The sequence below is a fragment of the Hyla sarda genome, chromosome 1, assembly GCF_029499605.1.
Source record: "Hyla sarda isolate aHylSar1 chromosome 1, aHylSar1.hap1, whole genome shotgun sequence".
NCBI lineage: Eukaryota > Metazoa > Chordata > Amphibia > Anura > Hylidae > Hyla > Hyla sarda.
Genome location: NC_079189.1, coordinates 262284765 through 262312685, shown reverse-complemented (window position 1 = coordinate 262312685; position 27921 = coordinate 262284765). Strand labels below are relative to the sequence as shown.

General features: G+C 43.8%; 2 protein-coding genes and 1 long non-coding RNA gene across 3 annotated transcripts in view; 2 read left to right on the top strand and 1 right to left on the bottom strand.

Annotated features, from left to right (window-relative positions):
- The window catches only part of LOC130368056 (scaffold attachment factor B2-like), a 78098-nt gene extending 55798 nt beyond the window's left edge, over positions 1-22300 (bottom strand). Inside the window, exons 1-3 of the mRNA XM_056571289.1 lie at positions 22007-22300; positions 18067-18154; positions 466-524 (exon numbers count right to left, since the gene is read on the bottom strand). Of these exons, the coding sequence (XP_056427264.1) occupies positions 466-524; positions 18067-18154; positions 22007-22165 (306 nt within the window). The 5' untranslated portion in view covers positions 22166-22300. The remainder of the gene's footprint in view (positions 1-465; positions 525-18066; positions 18155-22006) is intronic.
- Positions 48-509, top strand: LOC130368077 (uncharacterized). The gene is made up of 3 exons (XR_008892282.1): positions 48-162; positions 272-318; positions 420-509. It is a non-coding gene; the product is annotated as an uncharacterized LOC130368077 (long non-coding RNA).
- HMG20B (high mobility group 20B) overlaps positions 21799-27921 on the top strand; it is a 207893-nt gene continuing 201770 nt past the window's right edge. Inside the window, exon 1 of the mRNA XM_056571322.1 lies at positions 21799-21912. The gene's annotated coding sequence lies outside the window, so the exon portion shown is untranslated. The remainder of the gene's footprint in view (positions 21913-27921) is intronic.

The following is a 27921-nucleotide window of genomic DNA, read 5'->3' as shown; positions in this document are numbered from 1 at the left end:
GAATGTAAGAAGCAAGCTGATTGGTTGCTATGGGCAACTTTGACTCTGCACAGGTTTTGATAAATCTCCCCCCATGTGTTGTGTCAGGCATCAAAAGCCTGAAGACGACCGGGGTCGGTAGACAGGGCGCAGATATCAGTGGCACCAGGAGAGCAGTGGAAAGTAAGTTAAAGTTTAATATTTTATTCCAATAGCCCAGGCAAAGTGCATAAAAAATAATTTCACTGTAGTCCTCAAGCTTTACTCATCCTTATTGCTTCAATTTTTACAGAGACGTCTATTAAAACATCACTACTTTGCGTATTCCCTCTACTACAGGTGAGGGATTTAGCCACTAGGCTCAGTAGAATGTATACATGCTGTTAGTTGAATGCACCTAGGCTAAAAAAAAGTGAAGGTCCCTTCCTTTTCTTTCATAGAAATGACATCCTTCAGTTATCTGAGAGAACAACTGCATTTATATACCTGACTATCACCAGAATCATCCTCTACGCCGTTGTCATCAACTTCCTCATGCTTTGGCACTGTAAGAAAGAAAATAAACCTTTTGTAATTTACAATATTTTATAGAGAAAACAGCCCCTGAAAATCCCACCACTTGGGCTAATAAAGAGGTATCATGATAGATAAATATAGACTATAGAGCCATAAACAAAAATTTTAAACTTTATAATGAAACCTCTGATTTTACCATAAAATTTACGGCGAACCCCAAAATATATTTTTTTTTAGGGAGGAAATGTAAATGAAAACCACAATTTTGCACATTTTGAAGGGTTTCGTTTTCACACTGTACAATTTACGGTAAAAATGACGTGTTCTTTATTCTGTGGGACAATACAATTAAAATGATACCCATGGCTAGATACTTTTATATTTTTGTACCGCATAAAAAAAAAAAAAAAAACTTTTTGTACAAAATCAGTAATCTAAAGTCGCCCTATTTTGACCACCTATAACTAATTTTTCCGTATATTGGGCGGTTTATGGGCTCATTTTTTGCGCTGTCATCAACTTTTTATCGATACCACATTTGCAAATATAAAATGTATATCATTTTTTATAATTTATTTTTTATAAAATGTGACAAAAAAAACTGCATTTTTGGACTTTAACGTTTACGCCGTTCACCGTACGGGATCATTAACATTATATTTGATAGTTCGGACATTTACGTACGCGGCGATACCAAATATGTTTATAAAAAAAAGTTACGCTTTTCGGGGGTAAAATGGGAAAAACTGACAATTTTTATTTTATTTTTATTAGGTGAGGGGATTTTTTTTTTTTTTTTTTTTTTTTTTTTTTTTATGTCCCCATAGGGGACTAGCTATAGCAATCCTTTGATTGCTAATACTGTTCAGTGCTATGTATAGGACATAACACTGATCAGTATTATCGGCTATCTCTTGCTCTGGTCTGCTCGATCTCAGACCAGAGCAGGAGACTGAGCCAGGTGAGGGGACCTCCAGCCACCATGCTGGATGATCGGATTGCCGTGGCAGTGCTGCGGGCGATCCGATCATCCATTCAAAGTACAGCACTGCCACAGATGCCGTGATCTGTACAGATCACGGCATCTGCGGGGTTAATGGCGGACATCCGCACGATCACCGATAGCAGCCGGAACCTGCCGTGTATGACGCGAGCACTGCTCCGATGCTCGGTCATACATAGGACGTAAATGTACGTCCTGGTGCGGAAAGTCCCGCCAAACCAGGACGTACATTTACATCCATGGTCGTTAAAGGGTTAATCATACTGACCCAACGAACAAAGAACATGTCGTCTGTTTTACCGTAAAGTGCACTGCATAAAAACTATCCCAAATTGTCACAAAGGAGCAGGAGAAGCCAACAAAGAAATATATCCGAAGGACCCTAGAAAAGAATCCCGGATTAAAAATAAATAAATAAATAAAAATTTTAAAAAATAAAACAATAACCGGAAAAGAATATCCAGACAGAAAAAAAAATAAAAATGAAGAAATGGGTGGTGCGGTGTCTCACAATGAAGGCTACCAGAAAGATTTTACAGTGAGTACAAACAATCCAAATCGTCTGTAAGGCCTGAGGACAAGAACCCAGGTCAGTGATGACAGAGGCCCAGAAACGGAGCTCTCAGAAGTTCCCCCATCCATGGAGATGGACTGGGATGCCAAAGAAAGGGATCGTCCTTCTCAGAGACTCAACCTACGGGGTTCATAGAGAGAGACAAGAAAAGGTAGATTAGGAAGCCAGATGGGCTGGAACATCCCAGAAGGAGGTAGGAAATCAACTCCAAGGAACACAGAACCAGACAGAGGGCTAGCCCCGCTGGAAAACAAAAATGGAAAAAAAGGAAAACAAGAGAACCTCATCCAGAGTCAACCGATTCAAGAGAACATGAGGGGAAAACACCTGGAAGAGCAGCGTACGCCTGAGCAGAAGGCAGAGACCAAAAAAACACTGGAAAAAGTAAAGAGACAGAAACCTCTAGAGAGGCCTGGTGCAGGAGATCTGAAGATCCAAAACTCCCATCCAGGGGTTCACCCCAAGCCCTCGGGAGGCGAAATAGCTTGACTGGTATAATCCAGACAACTGGAACACCCTTCAAGGCAATAACGGCCAAAAAAGGAGCGGAATGCCCAGAAAAGGGGCATTCCAGAACACCGGAGCGGACAAAATGGGAATTGGAGGTTCTCAAGTCTCCTGGAAGACTTACATAGTAACAGTTCATAATAAGGTTTAAAAAAAGACCAGAGTCCATCAAGTTCAAGCTATTGCCTAGGGGAAGGCAAAAAACACTTCTACTCTAGGTAAAAATTTCTTTCCGACTACAAATATATCAGAATAGAAGCCTGGATCAACCTTCTGTTCCTAAAGATCTATAGTCCACAACCTGAAATGTTATTCTCCAAAAAATGCATCCAGACCCCTTTTAAATTCTTTTACAGAGTTCGCCATGACCACCTCTCCTCAGGCAGAGAATTACACACAGTCTCACTTCTTCCAGTAAGGAACCCCCGTCTGTGCTGGTGTAGAAACCTTCTTTCCTCTAGATGTAGAGGATGCCCCCTTGTTATAGATCCTGGGTATAAATAGATCATGGGAGAGATCTCTGTACTGTCCCCTTATATATTTATACATAGTTATTAGGTCTCCCCTAAGCCTTTTTTCTAAACTAAATAACCCTAATTCTGATAATCTTTCTGGGTACCATAGTCCTCCCATTCCCCGTATTACTCTGGTTGCCAGTCTTTGAATCCTCTCCAGCTCCACTATATCTTTCTTGTACACTGGCGCCCAGTACTGTACACCGTATTCTATGCGTGGTCTGACTAGTGATTTGTTCAGCAGTAGAATTATTTCCTTGTGGGCATCTATGCCCCTATTGATGCACTGGTCACTACAGCTAAATTTAAAAACATTAAGACTCCCAAGTCCTTTTTCCACATCAGTCGTCCCAAGCGTGCTCTCATTTAATACATAATCCCAGCCCGGATTTTTCTTCCGATAGTAAGTAAACCCAACGTCCGCAAAACACTCCAGGTGACAAACATCTGTGCCAAGACAAAAAAGTGCGGTACAGAAAGACCGCCCCATAAATGGGATCATGAAGAAGTCTGGGCAGGACCGCTACACATGCCCAAGACCTCAACCATCACTAAGGCCCAGATAACCAGGAGGGTCGACCTAGAAAAAAAAAAAAAGGCACGCCACAGCATCCCAGAATAGGGTCCAAGACTAGGAGTCTAACCGGTCTTGGACCCCAGCGATCCAAGCGGACCAGAGCACTCCGGAACGACAACCCGTCAGGATGGGAATGGAGGGGGAAACAAAAGAAAACCCGGGTGAAACTCCCAGGCTCTTAACACAGGAAGGTTACTCCAGAAGATGTCTCTGGTGTCAGTGTAGCGCAACTGTCATAGTCAAAAGTAAGGAGGGAGGAACACACCCTACCAGGGAGATTGTGCCGAGGGGTGAGGAGAGCATTGGCAGGACCCAAACGACAGACTGTGGCAAGACAGGCCATCACCGAGCCACACATGATTGCATAAACCCCTCCCAACAGAGGAGAGTGCCAAGGCTGCATGAGCAGCAGTAGATAACCAAGTAACAGAGCCAGGTTGCAATAGTAGGCAGTAAGCACAAAGGCAGAGAGCGCAAAAAGCTCTTCTGAATGCGCTCAGCAAAAAACAAGGGCCCAGCCAGAAACCCCACCTATATAGTGGGAAGAGAGATAGAGAGAGAGATTGTTCAATCTCAGGCCCAGCAAAATAGTCCCCCTAGTGGAGGGGAAACCAGATGTGATCGAGATGAAACTCAGGCACCAACCATGCCAAGGCACTGTAGAAGCAGCAGATGGGTGCCAACGGAGCCAGTCTGGTAGTGTGTAAGGCAACAGAGCAGGTGCCTGAGCAACCCTGCACAGGAATCTAGGAGAATACCTGGAGGCATGGAGGGGGGGGGGGCAGCTGAACTGACTGACAACCCCTACCAGGCCCCGTGCCAGAACAGAGATACTAAACAGCCGCAGGCCTGTGGAAACAAGACTACAGGAAGGCCTGAGGCACACCCCACAGAAAGGAAGGTGGGCTCTACACGTGCAGAGGGACTGTAAAATATGTAGGGACACAGACATGGATACCTCACGGGATAGTGGGGTACCAAGACAGCAGACATTCAGAAGTCCAGAAGTATGGAAGACAGGCTTAGCACCCAACGGTGTGTCACAACCATGCTCCTAGGAGACCAATGTGGAACAGAGTGCTGCTGTTGCTGTGAAAGTCCATAGAACCTGTAGGAAAAGCCTACATCCAATTTCCTAAAAGGTGTCACACAACAGGACTGCTGTCGCAGAAGCAAGAGATGAATGAGATATGTGGGGCAGGAAACAAGTAGGCACAGTCTGATGTTTGGAACTCCTCCATTCTGTGTGAAACTTCAGAAAAAGTCACTGGGATCACAGGATCGGCAGAAAAAGGGGAGGTGACCTAGTGAAATAGAAATCATGCAGACAGTCCGGCTACATGGCGTAGGACCATGGCCACACATGCAGAACCACACATTGAAAGTGGTTACCAGCCTTCAGCCATGAGAGCTGCAAGCATGTAGAGAAGGACGTAGTAAAGCCAGCACATGGTGCATTGTATAAGGCCCAAAGCGCATCATGGGGACACACTCAGAACTACACCTAGACAGTGGGTTACCTGAACTTCCATCCACGGAGTGGGAAGTGTATGGTATTTGACGCGACATAGCAATAAATCAGGCAGGCAACCGTCTGGGTGACTGGTATAGGATCACTCCTTTGAACCCTCCCAGGGAAAATTGGGTACCAGAGTGCAACCGAGCTAAACGGCGACCTGGCTGTGTAGGAGATCCACCAGATGAAAGTCTGGCTGACTGGCAACAGTCCCATGTAACTGCAGGGACCCTCATCTAGATCCCTCACACCAGCCGGAAACTAGGCCATGCCCGCAGCTGCCCTGAGAGGAGACTGACAGTGGCGGAAACCGTGCAGACAAGTCTGGCTGAACACGTACACCTCCAGGTGCAGGCGAAAAGGGGTCGACAGCCAGATAGGTGATCAGTGTGCATGTGGAAGGGAGGGGAGGCCTAGGAGCGATGGATAGTAACAATGCCACCCTGTTAGATGGATGGAAGCTGATGAGCAGTGGATTGTATCCCTATCAACCCTTATAGGGTCCATAGGACACGCTGGGTCACTCCTTCGTACTCCGTGCACAGCAATGGGGTACTGAAACTCCAGCCACAGATACATCCGCCATGTGATTAGTGACAGGTGGCAGAAGAAACCAAGCAGACCACTGTCTGGCTTAATGGTATGGGTCCATAGCAGACAACTGGTCACTCCTGTGGATACCTCGCACTAGCAGTGGGGTACCGGAATCCAGCCGTGGATGCGGCAGCTGCGAGAGGAGTGAGAGGCGAGACTACTGTCTGGCATATTGATATCCGGTCCAATCCCTGCCCATGCAGGGACGCTTCAACGGAGGCCTTGCACTGGAGGTGGGGATCCGGAGCACTAGCCGCGGATGTGGCAACCTGTGAAGGAGGGACAGATTGTATGCACACACCAAGAACACCCTTGATGGGTGACCTGTGTACATGACAGGGGGAGCATTCGGCCAGTGCAATCCATGGTAGTGGGGGGGGGGGGGGGGGGGGGGGTCGATCCGGAATTTGTCCAAGGGCACATCAGATAAGAACAGTCACTGACCGTATCCCCAGGAACTTCCAAGGGACCGTGGAATCCCTGGCAACAACCCGCCATGGAGGATCGCAAAAGCTCCCAGAGTGAGAACTAAGCAGAAAATAGGTAGAACTGACTAAATGTAATTTGCCAGAACATGTCCTGTACAAGGTGACAGAAGCAAACAAAGCGGCCCCCCATATACAGTTTCAAGAAAAGAAGCCCAGCAGATATTAACCTGATAAGAACGGATATTACAGGCCTGTAATAGCTATTGGATATCACATGAGGGACCTAGTGCTGGGCGGAATGACCAAAAATGTTTATCACTGAATTTTTCCAACTTATGGCAGTTCCACGGTATTGGATTTACCCCACTCATCTCCCCCTTTCACCCCCCCCCCAAAATCAAATGAATTATCATGAAATATCAGTGCGTTGGGGAACTAATCATATATGACCCGCTGGCACTGTTCTGCTTTTCCTCCCCTTCTTCACCCCCCCCCCACCAACTGAACCGAATCAGTCGCAGCGATGTCCCCACATTGGGGGACTAATCTGTTACCCGCAGGCGCTGCTCTCCTTCTCCTCCTGTGAGCCGCGGGCGCTGGAAGTGAATGAGTTGGGAGCCACGGGCGCAGGACGGAGAACGGAAGCTGTCACCTCCCCCTGCAAGCGCTGAAAGCCAGTGGGCCACAGGTGCTGGACAACTTCTGATCAGAACTTCATAAGAGAGAATCTGAAAGCTGGCTTACCTGCAACTAAACCCAATATACTGGGTTATAGTGTGGGTGGAGAGCTGTAAAATGAGGGGTCAGTTAAAGAGTACCTGTCATGATCTTGTTAAATTTTACAATCCTCCCAGTTCACTGCCCCCATCATAAACCACCCCCTGCCTTTATTTTTATTATTTTAATTTTCTACCTTGATATTGCTCTGTATTTTCTGCTCAGTCTCAGATTCATAGACTGGGAAGGGGTATAGGGGTATTCCCCAGCAGGCATGACATCATCTGAAGCCATACAGGGGAGAACATCCTCTCTTTCTGCTACACACAGCCCAGTGTGAGAGGAGCTATGATAGGATAAGGCTGCACCCCCCCCCCCCATCATCATCATCTCCTGATTTTGGACTTCTGCCAGGCCAGCAGGAGTCCTTAGTCTTTACAAGAGATAGGGGGAAATGTGCTCTGGACAAATAGGGAGACACCTAGTGGCAGTTTTTTTTAACCCCTTAACAATGAACGTAAAATGTACGTCATGGTGCCGAGGAACTTAACCCACCATGACTTACATTTACACTCCACCATGACCGCAAGCACCGGCAGGTCCCGGCAGCTATCAGCAGCCAGGGACCCACTGGTAACGGCGGACATCCGCAATCACGCGGATTAATCCCTCAGATGCCCTGATCAATTCAGATCACAAAATCTGCTGCAGTGCTGTAGTTTAAATGGGTGATCGGATCACCCACAGCGCTGCCGCGGAAGTGAAACACCCCCCCCCCCCCAAAAAAAAATTTTTTAATGATCAACTTTTCCCATTTTAACCCCCAAAAATCCCTAATTGCTGCTTTTGTCACATTTTATTCCCCCCCAAAAAAAATAAAAATAAAATATATATATATATATTACAAATTAATAAAAAGTAAAACCTAAGCAAAAGTGGTACCGATAAAAACTACATATCACGGTGCAAAAAATTAGTCCTCATATCAACCCGCATACTGAAAAATTTGAGAGTTATAGGTGGTCAAAATAGGGCAATTTCAAATATACTAATTTTGTAAAAAAAATTTGAGATTTTTTTAAGCAGTACAATTATAGAAAAGCAGATGATATGGGTATCATTTTAATCGTATTGACCCAGTGAATAAAGAAAACATTTTTACCATAAAGTGTACACCATGAAAACAAATCCTTCCAAAACTTGCTAAATTGCAGTTTTCTTTTCAATTTTCCCATATAAGTAATATTTGTTTGGTTGCGCCGTACATTTTATGGTAAAATAAGTGATATCCTTACAAAGTAAGATTTCTGACACAAAAAACAAGCCCTCATATGGGTCTGTGGATGGAAATAGAAAAGTTATCATTTTTAGAAGGAGGAAAAAACGAAAATGCTAATATAAAATTATTCTGGCCCTTAATCCCTTAAGGAGCCAGCCCATTTTCACCTTAAGGACCCAGCCGTTTTTTTGCACATCTGACCACTGTCACTTTAAGCATTAATAACTCTGAGATGCTTTTACCTTTCATTCTGATTCAGAGATTGTTTTTTCGTGACATATTCTACTTTATGTGAGTGGTAAATTTAGAAATTGTCGATACTTGCATCATTTCTTGGTGAAAAATTAGAAAATTTGATGAATAGAAAATTTTGCATTTTTCTAACTTTGAAGCTCTGCTTGTAAGGAAAACAGACATTCCAAATAAATTATATATTCACATTCACAATAAGTCTACTTTATATTTTCAACATAAAGTTGCCATGTTTTTACTTTTGGAAGACATCAGAGGGCTTCAAAGTTCAGCCGCAATTTTCCAAATTTTCACAACATTTTCAAAATCGGAGTTTTTTTTTAGGGACCAGTTCAGGTTTGAAGTGGATTTGAAGAGCCTTCATATTAGAAATCTCCCCCAAATTACCCCATTACAAAAACTGCACCCTCAAAGTATTCAAAATGACATTCAGTAAGTGTGTTAACCCTGTAGGTGTTTCACAGGAATAGCAGCAAAGTGAAGGAGAAAATTCAAAATCATTTTTTACACTCATGTTCTTGTAGACCCAGTTTTTTTTTATTTTTACAAGGGGTGATAGGAGAAAAAGCCCCCCAAAATTATTAACCCAATTTCACTCAAGTACAGTACTACCTCATATGTGTATGTCAAGTGTTCGGCGGGCACAGTAGAGGGGGCTCAGAAGGGAAGGAGCGACAATGGGATTTTGGAGAGTGAGTTTGTCTGAAATGGTTTTTTTTGGGGGGGGGGGGAGGCATGTCACATTTAGGAAACCCCTATGATGCCAGAACAGCAGAAAACCACCCACATGGCATACCATTTTGGAAATTACACCCCTCAAGGCACGTAACAAGGGGTCTGCTGAGCCTTAACACCCCACAGGTGTTTGACGACTTTTCATTAATGTCGGATGTGTAAATGAAAAAAAAAAAAACTTACACTAAAGTTCAGTTTTTGTTCCAAAATTTACCATTTTTACAAAGTGGGAGAAAATGCCCCCCATAATTTTTAAGTCCATCTCTTCTGAGTACGTTAGGACATAAAATGCTCTGCAGGCGAACTACAATGCTCAGAAGAGAAGGAGTCACATTTGGTTTTTGGAAAGCAAATTTTGCTGAAATGGTTTTTGGGTGGCATGTCGCATTTAGGAAGCCCCTATGGTGCCAGGACAGCAAATAAAAACCCCACATGGCCTACTATTTTGGAAACTACACCCCTTAAGGAATGTAACAAGGGGTACAGTGAGCCTTAACACCCACAGTGTTTGACGACTTTGTTAAAGTTGGATGTGTAAATGAAAAAAATTTCATTCTCACTAAAATGCATTTTCCCCCCAAAGTTTTTACAAGGGGTAATAGGAGAAAATTACCTCCAAAATTTGTAACGCCATTTCTTCTGAGTATGGAAATACCCCATGTGTGGACATCAAGTGCTCTGCTGGCGCACTACAATGCTCAGAAGAGAGGGAGCGCCATTGAGCTTTTGGAAAAATAATTTGTTTGGAATGGAATGTCGGGGGCCATGTGCGTTTACAAAGCCCCCTGTGGTGCCAGAACAGTGGACATGCACATGTGCCCCCATTTTGGAAACTACACCCCTCACATAATTTAATATGGGGTGCAGTCAGCATTTAAACCCCACTGGCGTTTGACAAATCTTTGGAACAGTGGACTGAGCAAATGAAAAATTATATTTTTCATTTTCACAGACCACTGTTCCAAAAATCTGTCAGACACCAGTGGGGTGTAAATGCTCACTGTACCCCTTGTTACTTTACGTGAGGGGTGTAGTTTCCAAAATGGGGTGACATGGGGGGGGGGGGGGTTGGGAGTCCTTTGTTATGGCACTATGGGGGCTTTATAAACACACGTGGCCTTCAATTCCGGACAAATTTTCTCTTCAAAATCCCAATGGTGCCCCTTCTCTTCTGAGCATTGTAGTTCGCCGGCAGAGCGCTTTACATCCACATATGGGGATATGGAGTATGTTCTTACTTGAAATGGGGTTACAATTTTTTTTTTTTAAATTCCACCTTCTCTTTATTCTGTAGGTCCATACGGTTAAAATGATGCCCTACTTATATAGGTTTGATTTTGTCATACTTCTGGAAACAATCATAACTACATGCAGGAAAATGTATACGTTTAAAAATGTAATCTTCTAAACCCTGTAACTTTTATTTTCCCGCAAATGGGGAAGTATGTGGGCTAATTTTTTTGTGCCGTGATCTGCCGTTTTTATTGGTGTCCTTTTTGTTTTGATCGGACATTTTGATCACTTTTTGACTTTTTTTATGGTATAAAAAGTGACCAAAAATACGCTCTTTTGGACTTTGGAATTTTTTTTTATGTGTACGCCATAGACCGTGCGGTTTAATTACTATTATAGTTCGGACATTTACGCACGCGGCGATACCACATATGTTTATGTACACTGTTTTATTATTTTTTATTGGGAAAAGGGGGGGTGACTGACTTATTATGGAAGGGGTTAAATGATCTTTATTAACACTTTTTTTGCACTATTATAGCTCCCATGAAACCCCCCCCCCCCCCCCCCGGGCATGTGCACGGGGTGCATGCTGATTGATATCAGTAGTCACCCTGGTCCGGTCCCCGTCCAGCACGCAGCGGGGAGCGAAATTCCCACAGTCGTGCAAGTACGCCCTGGGTCCTTAAGTGCCAGGGAGCGAAGGCGTACCTGTACGCCCTGGGTCCCTATGTGGTTAACCCCTTAAGGACACAGCCCATTTTCACCTCTAGGACGCAGCCCTTTTTTGCACATCTGACCACTGTCACTTTAAACATTAATAACCCTGGAATGCTTTTACTTATCAATCTGATTCCGAGATTGTTTTTTCGTGACATTCTACTTTAACATAGTGGTAAATTTTTGTGGTAACTTGCATCCTTTCTTGGTGAAAAATCCCAAAATTTGATGAAAAAATTGAAAATTTAGCATTTTTCTAACTTTGAAGCTCTTTGCTTGTAAGGAAAATGGATATTCCAAATATTTTTTTTTTGGCTTCACATATACAATATGTCTACTTTATGTTTGCATCATAAAATTTTTACTTTTGGAAGACACCAGAGGGCTTCAATGTTCAGCACCAATTTTAAAATTTTTCACAACCCCCCCCCCCATGTCACCCCATTTTGGAAACTACACCCCTCACGTAAAGTAACAAGGGGTACAGTGAGCATTTACACCCCACTGGTGTCTGACAGATTTTTGGAACAGTGGTCTGTGAAAATGAAAAATATAATTTTTCATTTGCTCAGTCCACTGTTCCAAAGATTTGTCAAACGCCAGTGGGGTGTAAATGCTCACTGCACCCCTTATTAAATTATGTGAGGGGTGTAGTTTCCAAAATGGGGGCACATGTGCATGTCCACTGTTCTGGCACCACAGGGGGCTTTGTAAACGCACATGGCCCTTGACATTCCATTCCAAACAAATTATTTTTCCAAAAGCTCAATGGCGCTCCCTCTCTTCTGAGCATTGTAGTGCGCCAGCAGAGCACTTGATGTCCACACATGGGGTATTTCCATACTCAGAAGAAATGGCGTTACAAATTTTGGAGGTAATTTTCTCCTATTACCCCTTGTAAAAACTTTGGGGGGAAAATGCATTTTAGTGAGAATGAAATTTTTTTCATTTACACATCCAACTTTAACAAAGTCGTCAAACACTGTGGGTGTTAAGGCTCACTGTACCCCTTGTTACATTCCTTAAGGGGTGTAGTTTCCAAAATAGTAGGCCATGTGGGGTTTTTATTTGCTGTCCTGGCACCATAGGGGCTTCCTAAATGCGACATGCCACCCAAAAACCATTTCAGCAAAATTTGCTTTCCAAAAACCAAATGTGACTCCTTCTCTTCTGAGCATTGTAGTTCGTCCCCAGTGCACTTCACGTCCACTTATGGGGTATTTCCATACTCAGCAGAAAATACCCCACAAAATTTGTAACCCCATCTCTTCTGAGTATGGAAATACCCCATAAGTGGACGTGAAGTGCACTGGGGACGAACTACAATGCTCAGAAGAGAAGGAGCATCATTGAGCTTTTGGAGAGAGAACTTGGCCATGTGCATTTCCAAAGCCCCCCGTGGTGCCAGAACAGTGGACCCCCCCACATGTGACCCCATTTTTAAAAAAGTGTACGTGTGTATATGTAGTGTTTTACTCTTTATTTTATGTTAGTGTAGTGTAGTGTTTTTAGGTTACAGTCACACTGACGGCGGATTACACTGAGTCTCCTGCTAGGTGTTTGAGCTGCGGCTGCAGCTCAAACTTGAAGCGGGGAACTCATTGTAATCCGCCGCCAGTGTGAATGTAACCTGTACATTCATATGGGGGGTGGGGGGGGGGGGGGGGCGCAAAACTACAACTCCCAGCTTGCACTGACAGAACGTGCATGCTGGGAGTTGTAGTTTTGCAACAGCTGGAGGCACACTGGTTGGAAAATACTGAGTTAGGTAATAGAACCTATTACCTAACTCTGTATTTCCCAACCAGTGTGCCTCCAGCTGTTGCAGAACTACAACTCCCAGCATGTACTGATTGCCAAAGGGAATGCTGGGAGATGTAGTTATGCAACAGCTGGAGGCACGCAGTTGTAGTTTTGCAAGATTTAGAGGGGTTCAGGCTAGAGATCACTGACAGTGGTCTCTAAACTGTGGCCCTCCAGATGTTGCAAAACTACAAATCTCAGCATGCTAAGACAGCAAACTGCTGTCTGGGCATGCTGGGAGTTGTAGTTTTGTAACATCTGGAGGGCCACAGTTTAGAGACCACTGTCAGTGATCTCTAGCCTAAACCCCTCTAAATCTTGCAAAACTACAACTCCCAGCATGCCAACACAGCAAACAGCTGTCAAGGCATGGTGGGAGTTGTAGTTTTGCAACATCTGGAGGGCCAAAGTTTAGAGACCACTCTCTAAACTGTCGCCCTGCAGATGTTGCTAGGCAACAGACTCCCGGACACGCGGCGCCATACTCCCCTCCACCGCTGCCATGATCACAGCCGCTGCCGGGTAAGTGACCGCCGCTATTACACGGTTCTCCCCCCGCTGTGCCCGGACACCGATGGGTGGGCATAGCGCGGGGGAACCGAACTTTAACCCCCCGCCCCCAGTCTGCTATTGGTCGGCCGCTCCGCCGATCAATAGCAGGGATAGGAGGGGTGGCAACCCTGCCACCTCACTCTTATCTCTTCAAGGGGGATCGAGGGTGTCTTGGACACCCCCGATCCCCCTTATTTTATCGTGGCGCCGCCGTTGATGGGTAGGGGGAGAGCGCTCCCCCTGCAAACACCATAGATGCCGTGATCAGAACTGATCACGGCAGCTATGGGGTTAATGCTGCCGGGACCGGCGCGATCACGGCCCCGGCAGCTGCGGTGGGACTCCGGCTGTGATTGATAGCTGAGTCCCACCCGTGATCTCCTGCGCTGCCCGCGGCAGAGCAGGAGATCGCTTGGACGTATGCATACGTCCATTTGCGCAAACGTGTAGTTTGCCTGGACGTATGCATACGTCCAATAGCGAGAAGGGGTTAAAGGGTAACTCATTAAAACTAGTTTTTGGCTTTTGCATTCCTTATGGTAAAAAAATATTTCTACTATACTTTAACCCCTTAAGGACCAGGCCATTTTACACCTTAGGACCAGAGCGTTTTTTTGCACATCTGACCACTGTCACTTTAAACATTAATAACTCTGGAATGCTTTTAGTTATTCTCATTCCGAGATTGTTTTTTCGTGACATATTCTACTTTAACAGTGGTAAAATTTTGTGGTAACTTGCATCCTTTGTGAAAAATCCCAAAATTTGATGAAAAATTTGAAAATTTAGCATTTTTCTAACTTTGAAGCTCTCTGCTTGTAAGGAAAATGAATATTCCAAATAAAAAAAATTTGATTCACATATACAATATGTCTACTTTATGTTTGCATCATAAAATTGACGAGTTTTTACTTTTGGAAGACACCAGAGGGCTTCAAAGTTCAGCAGCAATTTTCCAATTTTATAAAAAAATTTCAAACTCCCTATTCTTCAGGGACCAGTTCAGGTTTGAAGTGGATTTTAAGGGTCTTTATATTAGAAATACCCCACAAATGACCCCATTATAAAAACTGCACCCCCAAAGTATTCAAAATGACGTTCAGTAAGTGTTTTAACCCTTTAGGTGTTTCACAGGAATAGCAGCAAAGTGAAGGAGAAAATTCACAATCTTCATTTTTTACACTCGCATGTTCTTGTAAACCCAATTTTTGAATTTTTACAAGGGGTAAAAAGAGAAAATGTATACTTATATTTGTAGCCCAATTTCTCTTGAGTAAGCACATACCTCATATGTCTATGTAAAGTGTTCGGCGGGCGCTGTAGAGGGCTCAGAAGGGAAGGAGCGACAAGGGGATTTTGGAGAGTGAGTATTTCTGAAATGGTTTTGGGGGGGCATGTTGCATTTAGGAAGCCCCTATGGTGCCAGAAAAGCAAAAAATAAAAATAAAAAAAAACATATGCCATACCATTTTGGAAACTAGACCCCTTGAGGAACGCAACAAGGAATAAAGTGAGCCTTAATACCCCACAGGTGTTTCACGACTTTTGCATATGTAAAAATAAATAAATAAATAAATTCTCACTAAAATGTGTGTTTCCCCCAAATTTCACATTATTGCAAGGGTTAATAGCAGAAAATACCCCACAAAATTTGTAACACCATCTCTTCTGAGTATGGAAATACCCCATGTGTGGGCATCATGTGCTCTGCTGGCGCACTACCATGCTCAGAAGAGAAGCAGTGCCATTGAGCTTTTGGGAAAAAATTGTTTGGAAAGGAAGTCAGGGGCCATGTGAGTTTACAAAGCCCCGCGTGGTGCCAGAACAGTGGACCCCCCCACATGTGACCCTATTTTGGAAACTACACCCCTCACAGAATTTAATAAGGCGTGTAGTGAGTATTTACACCCCACTGGCGTTTGACAGATCTTTGGAACAGTGGGCTGTGCAAATGAAAAATAAAATTTTTCATTTTCACGGACCACTGTTCCAAAAAATCTGTCAGACACCTTGTGGGGCGTAAATGCTCACTGTACCCCTTATTACATTACGTGAGGGGAATAGTTTCCAAAATGGGATCACATGTGGGTATTTATTTTTTTTGCGTTTGTCAGAACTGCTGTAAAATCAGCCACCCCTGTGCAAATCACCAATTTAGGCTTCAAATGTACATGGTGCACTCTCACTCCTGAGCCTTGTTGTGCGCCCGCAGAGCATTTTACGCCCACATATGGGGTATTTCTGTACTCAGGAGAAATTGCGTTAGAAATTTTGGGGGTCTTTTTTCTTTTAACGCTTGTGAAAATAAAAAGTATAGGGCAACACCAGCATGTTAGTGTAAATGTTTTATTTTTTTACACTAACAAGCTGGTGTAGCCCCAACTTTTCCTTTTCATAAGGGGTAAAAGAAGAAAAAGCCCCCCAAAATTTGTAGTGCAATTTCTCCCAAGTACGGAGATACCCCATATGTGGCCCTAAATTGTTTCCTTGAAATACGACAGGGCTCCGAAGTGAGAGAGTGCCATGCGCATTTGAAGACTAAATTAGGGATCGCATAGGGTGGACATTGGGAATCACTGGCGTAGAATACCCCTAACAGGGTGCCTCCAGCTGTTGCTAAATTCCCAGCATGCCTGGACAGTCAGTAGCTGTCCGGAAATGCTGGGAGTTGTTGTTTTGCAACAGCTGGAGGCTCCATTTTGGAAACACTGCCATACAATACGGTTTTAATTTTTATTGGGGGCGGGGGGGGGGGGGGGACGGGACAGTGTAAGGGGTGTATATGTGGTGTTTTACTCTTTATTATGTGTTAGTGTAGTGTTTTTAGGGTACATTCGCACTGGCGTCTTACGGCGAGTTTCCCGCTAGGAGTTTGAGCTGCGGCGAAAAATTTGCCACAGACCAAACTTGAAGCAGGAAACTTACTGTAAACCTGTCTGTGTGAATGTACCCTGTACGTTCACATGGGGGGGGCAAACCTGCAGCTGTTTCAAAACTACAACTCCCAGCATCTACTGACAGACCGTGCATGCTGGGAGTTGTACTTTTGCAACAGCTGGAGACACACTGGCTGGAAAACCTTCAGTTAGGTTCTGTTACCTAACTCAGTATTTTCCAACCAGTCTGCCTCCAGCTGTTGCAAAACTACAACTCCCAGCATGTACTGATCACCGAAGGGCATACTGTAGTTATGCAATAGCTGGAGGTACGCAACTACAACTCCCAGCATGCCGAGACAGCTGATTGCTGTTTGGACATGCTGGGATTTGCAACATCTGGAGGGCTACAGTTTTAGAGAACACTCCAAAGTGATCTCCAAACTGTGGTCCTCCAGCTGTTGCAAAACTACAATTCCCAGCATGCCCTGACAGCAAACAGTTGTTTGGGCATGCTAGGAGTTGTAGTTTTGCAAGATCTGGAGGGCTACAGTTTAGGGACCACTATATAGTGGTCTCAAACTGTAGCCCTCCAGCTGTTGCAAAACTACATATTCCAGCATGCCCAAACAGCTGGCCATATGCTGTTGGTTGGACGGATAGATTGAAAGCTGTGAGCGCAGGGCTCACACCTGGAGGAAAAATCCTCCCACTGTCAGCTTGTGTCCCACTACTGTCAGTGAGGACAAGCTGGGAGTTGTAGTTCTGCCAATGCTAGGGGAGATGTGAGCAGACAGCATTCTGAGGGAGGGGGCGGAGACCTGCACAGTGAGGCCACACCCCCTCCCTTTGAGAGGAATTCAGATTAGTGAGCTAAATTAAAAGTGTAATAAAAAATAAATAAAGGTGATACACAAACTTGATGTACATGGTCAGGATTTGGTATTGAGTGATTTATATAAAAAAAAATGTTTTTTGTTTTATTTTTTTTTACAGCTTGTGGCTTTAAGTTTCTCTTTTTTTCTTTTACCCAAACCAAATGTATGGGACATAATTTTAAAGTTACATATAATTAAGCCACATATCTTCTGTGTATGAACATTACATTTATTTAGACCGCAAATGGCTCCAATCTTATGTTGTTAGACCAAGAAAAGTAGGATCAAAATGGTACTCCACTGGAAACATCTTATCCCCTATGCAAAAGGATAGGGCATAAGATGCTAGATTGCGGGGGTCCCGCCGCTGGGTACTGGGTTGGTGGATCTCCAGTACGACACCCACCAGTGAAGCAAACTTTGCTCCGTGCCCGATTACTGGCAATGTGGGTCACCACACCCCCTCCATTCACAACTATGGGAGGAGGCGTGACGGCCATGTACCAGCCGTCACGCCCCCTCTCATAAACATGAATGGAGGGGGTGTGGCGTCACGAACGCAGAAGCTGCAAACTTCCGTATTTTGGATGCTGCTGTCTGCCTGGAGATCACAAAGTTCTCCAGCGGAAGGTCCCCCATGATGTAACATCTTATCCCCCATCCATTGAATAGGTGATAATGTCTCAAACGTAGTACCTCTTTAAACCAGCCCTTTCCTGCTTAGAGTAAAAGCACTAAAACACAGAAGTGAGAAAACACTTTGCCAGAAAAAAAAAAACTTCCCATAAAGGGGAAAGTTGTGTTGCACTCACCTCTTCCGCTGCGTTTAGGAGTCTTTTTGCTAGGAGTGTCACTGGTTAATTGTATCTGATCTGGATTACCACCCTCTTCCTCAATAGCCTTTAAAATAAATGCATTTTTAGTCTCTTATAAAGCATAAAAATAACTGATCTTCAATTGTCACGTAGCATCAAACCTAGAACTGTGAAGCTACAAAAAGCCACACTAACACCACAAATTAAAACTTGCATACATGTAAATCCAGGTGGGTGTGTTAAAGTTACCTAGCATAGGGAAAAAAATTGGCCTCAGGTTGTGTATGGGTTTGAAACTGCATTCTAATGAAGCAAATGGAGCAAAGTTGTAATACCAGGCACAACCTACGGACAGAAGGGGTGCTTGTTTTGTAAGAAATTAGCTAGGTTTTCCTACTGTGATAACAGTCCAAGCAGACACGACTAGAAGAAGATTGCTTATGGACCAGGGGGACCAATGCGTTATGATGCGTTGTAACACATTGCCATGCATTCATGATGAAAAATTATCGGAAAAGTAAAAAAAAAAAAAAAAATGGTACTGTTACAAACTACAGATCATAGTGCAAAAATGAGCCCTCCTACAGCCCCAAATAGGGAAAAAAATGTAAAGTTTAGGGGCCAGAATAAGGCAATTTCAACCAGTAGAAGACAGTGGTTGTACAGGTACGCCATCATGGGCATTTGGTACTTAGTGCACCAGGACGTATCTGTACTTCCCGAGTCCTGCTGCAGCTATGAAGTGAGTGCAGGAGTGGTGATTGCAGTGGTCTTCAACCTGCGGAACTCCAGATGTTGCAAGACTACTACTCCCAGCATGCCCAGACGGCCGTTGGCTGTCCAGGCATGCTGGGAGTTGTAGTTTGGCAACATCTGGAGGTCCGCAGTTTGAAGACCACAGGGTGATTGCATCATAAGACCCTGGGTCCTGGCTGCTATCAGCAGACAGGGACCCGCCTGTAATGGCAGACATCCACAATCAAGCTGATGTCAGCCATTAACCCCTTGGATGTCATGATTATTACTGATTATGGCTTCTGCAGCAGTTCCAGTGGCTAATCGGCTAAGCATAGCACTGATCAGTATCTGCAATCTAATGATCTATGCAAAATCTAGTTCCCTGTAAAAGGAAACTCCTTTTCCCATTTTTCAAAAAAAATAAAAAATAACATTTGGTATCACCATGTGCTGAAATGTGTGAACTATTAAATAATAATGTTATTGATTCTGTACAGTGAAGTGTAAATGTAACAAAAAAATAAATACTAAAGTCTAAAATTGCTACATCCCAGAAATAAAGAAAAAAAAAAGTGTTCAGTAAGTTAGGGTGCTTTCACGCTATAAAAAATGCACCCATTATAAAAAGAGGGGAAGTAGGCAGTTATACGGCCGGTACAAAATCACTAACGAGTATTAGAAAGTCCCATTATAGTCTACGGGATTTTTCTAATAGTCGTTTTAACCCGTTATCGCCCATTATTAATAACAAACGTTATTTTGTGACGGGCAAATGAACGGGAGAAATCGTCACGGGAGAATTAGTGCATGCACTATTTCTCCAGTCACAAAATAACATCCATTATTAATAACGGGCGATAACAGGTTAAAACGACTATTAGAAGAATCCCATAGACTACAATAGGATTTTCTAATAACCGTTAGTGATTTTGTACCGTCCGTATAACTGCCGACTTCTTTTCATAACGGGTGCATTTTTAGTGTGAAAGCAGCGTTACATATAGGCAAAGGTGGTATTGATGTAAACTACAGATCACAAAAGAGGCTGTATACATAAAAATAGAAAAGTTATAGGGTTCAGAAGGGGACAATTTTAACCCCTTAACGACGCAGGACGTATATTTACGTCCTGCTCCGGCGATATGAAGCGGGATCACGCCGCGATCCTGCATCATATCGCTTCTGTCCCGGCACTCATCAAGGGCCGGGACCCGCGGCTAATACCACACATCGCCGATCGCGGCGATGTGCGGTATTAACCCTTTAGAAGCGGCGGTCAAAGCTGACCGCCGCTTCTAAAGTGAAACTGAAAGTATCCCGGCTGCTCAGTCGGGCTGTTCGGGACCGCCGCGGTGAAATCACGGCGTCCCGAACAGCTGATCGGACACCGGGAGGGCCCTTACCTGCCTCCTCGGTGTCCGATCGACGAATGACTGCTCCGTGCCTGAGATCCAGGCAGGAGCAGTCAAGCGCCGATAATGCTGATCACAGGCGTGTTAATACACGCCAGTGATCAGCATAGGAGATCAGTGTGTGCAGTGTTATAGGTCCCTATGAGACCTATAACACTGCAAAAAAAATGTAAAAAAAGTGTTAGTAAAGGTCATTTAACCCCTTCCCTAATAAAAGTTTGAATCACCCCCCTTTTCCCATAAAAAAAATAAAACAGTGTAAAAAATAAAATAAACATATGTGGTATCGCCACGTGCGTAAATGTCCGAACTATAAAACTATATAATTAATTAAACCGCACGGTCAATGGCGTACGTGCAAAAAAATTCCAAAGTCCAAAAAAGCGTATTTTGGTCACTTTTTATACCATTAAAAAAAATAAATAAAAAGTGATCAAAAAGTCCGATCAAAACAAAAATCATACCAATAAAAACTTCAGATCACGGTGCAAAAAAATGAGCCCTCATACTGCCCCGTACGTGGAAAAATAAAAAAGTTATAGGGGTCAGAAGATGACATTTTTAAACGTATAAATTTTCCTGCATGTAGTTATGATTTTTTCCAGAAGTGCGACAAAATCAAACCTATATAAGTAGGGTATCATTTTAACCGTATGGACCTACAGAATAATGATAAGGTGTAATTTTTACCGAAATATGCACTGCGTAGAAACTGAAGCCCCCAAAATTTACAAAATGGCGTTTTTTTTCTGATTTTGTCGCACAATGATTTTTTTTCCAGTTTCGCCGTGCATTTTTGGGTAAAATGACTAATGTCACTGCAAAGTAGAATTGGCGCATAAAAAATAAGCCATAATGTGGATTTTTAGGTGGAAAATTGAAAGGGTTATGATTTTTAAAAGGTAAGGAGGAAACACGGAAGTGCAAAAACGGAAAAACCCTGAGTCCTTAAGGGGTTAAACACTTCTTTATGAAGCAGTTCAATAATAGAAAAGCATGTAAAGATGGGTATTAGTTTAGTAGTAACAAAAGTGCACCGCGTAACAACAAAACACCACCAAAAGATGCAAAATTGTGGGTTTCTTATCAATTTCTCATTTTAAATGTTTTGGTTGCGTTGTAGATTTCAGGGTAAAATACTGTGAATCTCCATGCGGACATTCCACAGACTGCGGGCACAATGTGACGTCTCATATTCAATGCAGAAATAATAGACAGGATCATTTTTTTGCAGAAATTCCGCCATGTGCACAGCGTAGCAGAATGCCACTGAATATAATGGGACTCTGCTGGAGATTTCGTCGGCATTCCACTGAGGACGTGTGAACATGGCCTAACAGGAGTACTCTAGTTTCCCCTAATGGCTTTCTGGTCCCCTCAGGCTTGTTTGCTGCCGCCAGAGACGGTCGGAAAACCGAAAACAATCGAAGCGGGCACTTTATGTAACGCCCGTTGACGTTATGAGTTGCGCAAGTGGCGTGGCGCCACGAGCTACGCTATTTTCGTGTCTTCTCAATGTGAGTTACGCAAATCGCGTAACTTCCCCGCTCCGGCTCTTTCTGGCTTCCCGACCGCAGGGAACTGGAAAGGAATAGGCGGGGTGGGAGTAGCCGAGTGAACTACAAAGCGAGTTCCAAGACATGAGGCCTACAGCGCCACGCCGCCAGACTCCTAGATCTCCATGTGCTCCAAGGCAAGGCCTTCCCGCCACTCCCCGACGGCCGCAGGACGCGCAAAGCTCCCTAAAGCACGCAATGAACCCTCCCTAGTAGCACGCAGCCTCTCACCCTTTTCAGCCTCTCGGTGAGGGCGCTCTTGTTACCGCCGGTGTCCAGGTTCCGCTTCTTCAGCTCGGCCTTGAGATCGATCACACGTAGCTCGCTCAGCTTCTTGGTCTCTACCTCGGTGCTGGCACCGGCATCAGAAGAAGGCTGCTCGTCCGCCATGCTTTACCTCGAGAGACGAGACGAAACGAAACGAGTACAACGCCAGTACAGCACGGAATCCCTCACACGGTTGTACTGAATGCACCTGTAAACAATGAGATGCACAACCTTTACTGCTCTACGCATGCGTAAACTCAAGTGGGCGGAAGTGACGTAGGAAAAGAGCGAATGCGCATGTCTAATTTCAGGGCATTTCTCAGGGCGGTTAGTCGTTGATACCGTGCTCACTGGGGGTATATATATATATATATATATATATATATATATATATATATATAATCACCATACTAGACTGACACACTGAGGAGCAAAGAAACCTGTATATATATATATATATATATATATATATATATATACAGGTTTCTTTACCTCCACCTTATATATATATATATATATATTCTTTACCTCCACCTTATATATATATATATATATATATATTATTTACCTCCACCTTATATATATATATGCAGGTTTCTTTACCTCCACCTCCACCCTACCTCCACCTTTCTTTACCTCCACCTTATCTAATCACCATACTAGACTGACACACTGAGGAGCAAAGAAACCTGTATATATATATATATATATATATATATATATATATACAGGTTTCTTTGCTCCTCAGTGTGTCAGTCTAGTATGGTGATTAGATAAGGTGGAGGTTTGTTACAGTGTCTCACCACAGTAGTAAAGTAAATACATGAGGAGTAGATAGGTAATTAGATAAGCTGGGGGTTCCTACAGTGTAGAAAAGTGATTAAATCAGAAGGTGGTTTGTTACAGTGTATCAGCCGTGTAGTAACTAAACCCCTACAAGTGACCCACTTTAAAAACTACACCCTCTAAAGCAGTGTTTCCCAACCAGGGTGCCTCCAGCTGTGGCCAAACTACAACTCCCAGCATGCCTTTGGCTGTCCGGGCATGCTGGGAGTTGTAGTTTGGCCACAGCTGGAGGCACCCTGGTTGGGAAACACTGCTCTAAAGTAGTCATATAGACCAAAAGTGAGTACTTTGTAACAATTCCAGCTACATAAAATGGACTCAAAGTCAGAGGAAAAAATTGAAATTCTCTTTTTTTCGTTTTCACTAATGCATCATTTGTGGGACATATTTTTTGTAAGTTATGTCTAAAAGGAGAAAATGCACCCTATATTTTGTTATGCTGATCGTCATGTGTTAGGAAATACCATGCTTAGGCCATATTTGAATGCTTTGGCCGCGTGGTGGGACCCAGAATGAGAGGACCATACCGTACCCCCTCAAGTGACCCCTGTTTAACCCCTTAAGGACTCAGGATTTTTCCGTTTTTGCACTTTCGTTTTTTCCTCCTTACCTTTTAAAAATCATAACCCTTTCAATTTTCCACCTAAAAATCCATATTATGGCTTATTTTTTGCGTCACCAATTCTACTTTGCAGTGACATTAGTCATTTTGCCCAAAAATTGACGATGAAACGGAAAAAAAAATCATTGTGCGACAAAATCGAAGAAAAAACGCCATTTAGTAAATTTTGGGGGCTTCCGTTTCTACGCAGTGCATATTTCGGTAAAAATTACACCTTATCATTATTCTGTAGGTCCATACGGTTAAAATGATACCCTACTTATATAGGTTTGATTTTGTAGTACTTCTGGAAAAAATCATAACTACATGGAGGAAAATGTATGCGTTTAAAAATGTCCTCTTCTGACCCCTATAACTTTTTTATTTTTCCACGTACAGGGCGGTATGAGGGCTGAAGTTTTTATCGGTACGATTTTTGTTTTGATCGGACTTTTTGATCACTTTTTATTCATTTTTAATGGTATAAAAAGTGACCAAAATACGCTTTTTTGGACCTTGGAATTTTTTTGCTCGTACACCATTGACCTTGCGGTTTAATTAATGATATATTTTTATAGTTCGGACATTTATGCACGTGGCGATACCACATATGTTTATTTTTATTTACACTGTTTTATTTTTTTTTATGGGAAAAGGGGGGTGATTCAAACTTTTATTAGGGAAGGGGTTAAATGACCTTAATTAACACTTTTTTTAAACTTTTTTTTTGCAGTGTTATCGCTCCCATAGGGACTATAACACTGCACACACTGATCTCCTATGCTGATCACTGGCGTGTATTAACACGCCTGTGATCAGTGTTATCGGCGCTTGACTGCTCCTGCCTGGATCTCAGGCACGGAGCAGTCATTCGTCGATTGGACACCGAGGAGGCAGGTAAGGGCCCTCCCAGTGTCCTGCAATTTCACCGCTGCGGTCCCGAACAGCCCGACTGACTAGCCGGGATACTTTCACTTTCGCTTTAGAAGCGACGGTCAGCTTTGACCACCGCTTCTAAAGGGTTAATACCGCACATCGCCGCGATCGGCGATGTGTGGTATTAGCCGCGGGTCCCGGCCATTGATGAGCGCCGGGACCAACGCGATGTGATGTGGAGTCGCAGCACGACCCCGCTTCATATCGCGGGAGCCGGCGCAGGACGTAAATATACGTCCTGCGTCGTTAAAGGGTTAAAAACTACACCCCCAAAGATATTAATTTGGGTTATTAGTGTGTTCTTTGAGGCCTTTTTTTGCTGATGGTGTTAGCATAAGTCAGTGTAAAATATTTAAATTAGCCTTTTTTCATATATGCATCATTTGTGGGATACATAAAAAAAAAAAAAAAAAAAAAGCTTCAGAAATGAATAAAAATGCTCCCCAAATTTTATTACGCTGTTTGTCCCGTGTTTGGTTAGACCCCCGCTTTGGCCATATTTGGTTGCTTGGCCACATGGTGGGACCCAAAAGAAGAGGAGCACCATTTGGCCTTCAGAATATCATAATACAAATTATAGGCCCCACTCATCTTGCAAAGCATTCTGTCAGAACAATACCGCACCCCAAGAAGAGACCCCATTTTTTGAAACTACGCCCCCTAAAGTATTCCCCTAGGGCAAAAGTGAGTAGAAAAGTCAGTGGAAAAAATTAGAAATGTTCTTTTTTTCACAAATGCTTTATTTGTGGGACATATTTTTGGTACATCGGTTCTGAAATGGAGGAAGTGCGCCCCATATTTTATTGGTCTGTTCATTTCATGTTGGGCAATACCCCCACTTAGGCCATATTTGGTTGCCTGACCGGACCCACAAGGAGAGGAGCACCCTCAGGACATCATTATATGAATTATAAACCCTACTGCATGCTTGCAAAGGATCGGAGCTGGCAGAATGATACCGCACCCCTAAAAGTGACCTAGGTCTGGGCGGTATACCGGTTCATACCGAATACCGACATTTTTGGGCTGCACAATATGAATTTTTCCCATACCGCAATACCAGTTTGGCCTCTCCCCCTCGGGAATGAATGAATCAGCCCAGCGCTGTGCTGTCCCCACATCGGGGAACTAATCATATGTTACCCGCCAGCACTGTTCTGCTCCCCCCCCCCCCAATTAATTATCAGCCCAGTGGGGTACTACTCACATATGTCAAGCACTGCCCTCCTCCTCTTTGTTGGGGGCCGCTGGCGCTGGAACTCACTGTATGCCAGTGGTCTCCAACCTGCGGACCTCCAGATGTTGCAAAACTACAACTCCCAGCATGCCCGGACAACCAATGGCTGTCCTGGCATGCTGGGAGTTGTAGTTTTGCAACAGCTGGAGGTCTGCAGGTTTGAGACCACTGCTGTACGCTGTATCCCTATGCCCGAGCTGCAAAAGATAAAGAAAATAAACTTTTACTTTGCAGCCCGGGTATAGGTATACAGCATACAGCAGTGGTCTCAAACCTGCAGACCTCCAGCTGTTGCAAAACTACAACTCCCAGCATGCCCGGACAGCCGTTGGGTGTCCGGGCATGCTGGGAGTTGTAGTTTTGCAACATCTGGAGGTCTGCAGGTTGGAGACCACTGGCGTACAGTGAGTTCCAGCGCCAGCGGCCCCCAACAAAGAGGAGGAGGGCAGTGCTTGACATATGTGAGTAGTACCCCGCTGGGCTGATAATTAATTGGGGGGGAGCAGAACAGCGCTGGCGGGTCACATGATTTTGGGGGGGGGAAGTAGAACATCGCTCGCGGGTCACGTGATTTTGGGGGGGAAGAAAGAAATATCGTTATATACCATGATGATGTCTATATACCAGGTGATGCCTATCTGCCTGACGAAGGGGATCCTAAGCCCCGAAACGCGTTGCACCCTGGCTTAATAAATATCATATACATCCATCATCATCTTCTGACTGAATTTGTGGACTGCGCTGTGGAACCAGGTTTTTTTTCCTCTATATTCATACATTTCGTTCTGAATCGGCCTGCTCATCGCTGGATCCGATACCGGGAGGCTGCACCACTATCTTCATGCGCTTGTGTGGTTGTGTCAATTACACAACCGTACCAGGTGAGAGGACCACTAAAACGGCTGTGATTCCTGTACTCACCTACTTTTACATTGTCTACAACGTACTGTCCTATGAGGAGCTCTGCTTTTTGTTGTTTTTAGATTTATGACGTTATATACCATGGAACCGCCATAAGTTACAAAAATACCGTGATACACATATTTGGTCATACCGCCCAGCTCTAAAGTGACCTCATGTGGACCACAAGATTTTTGTCTCAGAAAGAAATATGTATTAGCTGGAACAGGGACTGCTCTGATCGCTCCTTGGTCAGCCCAGTAGTGATGCGCAGTTGTCTGTAATAGTTGCCGTTCCTAATGGATATATCCGTCATGTTGTTGGAATAATCACACGCTCATGGCAAATATATCCATCGACTGTAAAAAAGAAAATCATAAAGAAAACTAGAAAACTGATTTACTTATTTTGTTCAGGGGGGGGGGGGTAGTCCACATGCATGCTGCATTCTACAGTATGTTAAAGGAGTCCGTTGGCGTCATGTTAAAAAAGGGATGCCAGTGTATACTGTGGCGGCATCATTCATTTTGGCGGCCAAAACTGAGTCTCCTAGTAACTCCGCTAATATACTCTAATTTGGCAGTCCTAAATAGCACAGCAGACCATGCTATTGTACAGTTAAATTAGCGTAGACTAGCGGAAAGCGCCCCTAACAGGGACACTAGGTCACTTTGTTCGGGCCAAGGAAATGAATGGAGCTGCTACAGTATACGTCAGCATCACTTTTGACGTGATAGTGACGGATACCTTTAATATTCTGTAGAAACACAGTATGAACAAGGTCTTTGTAAAATTATATTTAATATGCGTAGGGTCACATGGAGGGCATCCACAGTGTTAGGTTCGACCCCAAAGGTCGAGACGTCTTCTGTTGGTGGATTCCCAATTAGTGCGTGGAAAGCTTGTAAGGGGCTGCAGTCACCCTACTTTCCTTCTAACACCACCCTGCCACTCAAATGAAGACACAGACACAAGTTGCTGTAGCTAAGTCGAGGGCAGTAAAAAAAAAAACTGGAACCTCTTCTCAAGTGTATTTTCTTATATACCTGATTTTCAATATGACATGCGCAGTAAACTTTACATTGTCTGAAACACAGGAAACCCTAAATCATTTGCATAGTCAGCAGAAATTTGGATACAAAAAATACATAGCTAAGCTGAAATATAATGACCCATTGTTTCAAGGAGACATCTGTGGTAGAAAAAGATAAAAGTTTTGCATCCTGTGTTCTGTAGCCTTGAAGATAAGACACCAATCATCTCTAGTCCATAATTTCAGGAATTATGTAGAAAAACAAGAATGATAGAATACAGTCACTTCGACCGAGAATATGGAGTCTCTTAACACAAAATGGAGTC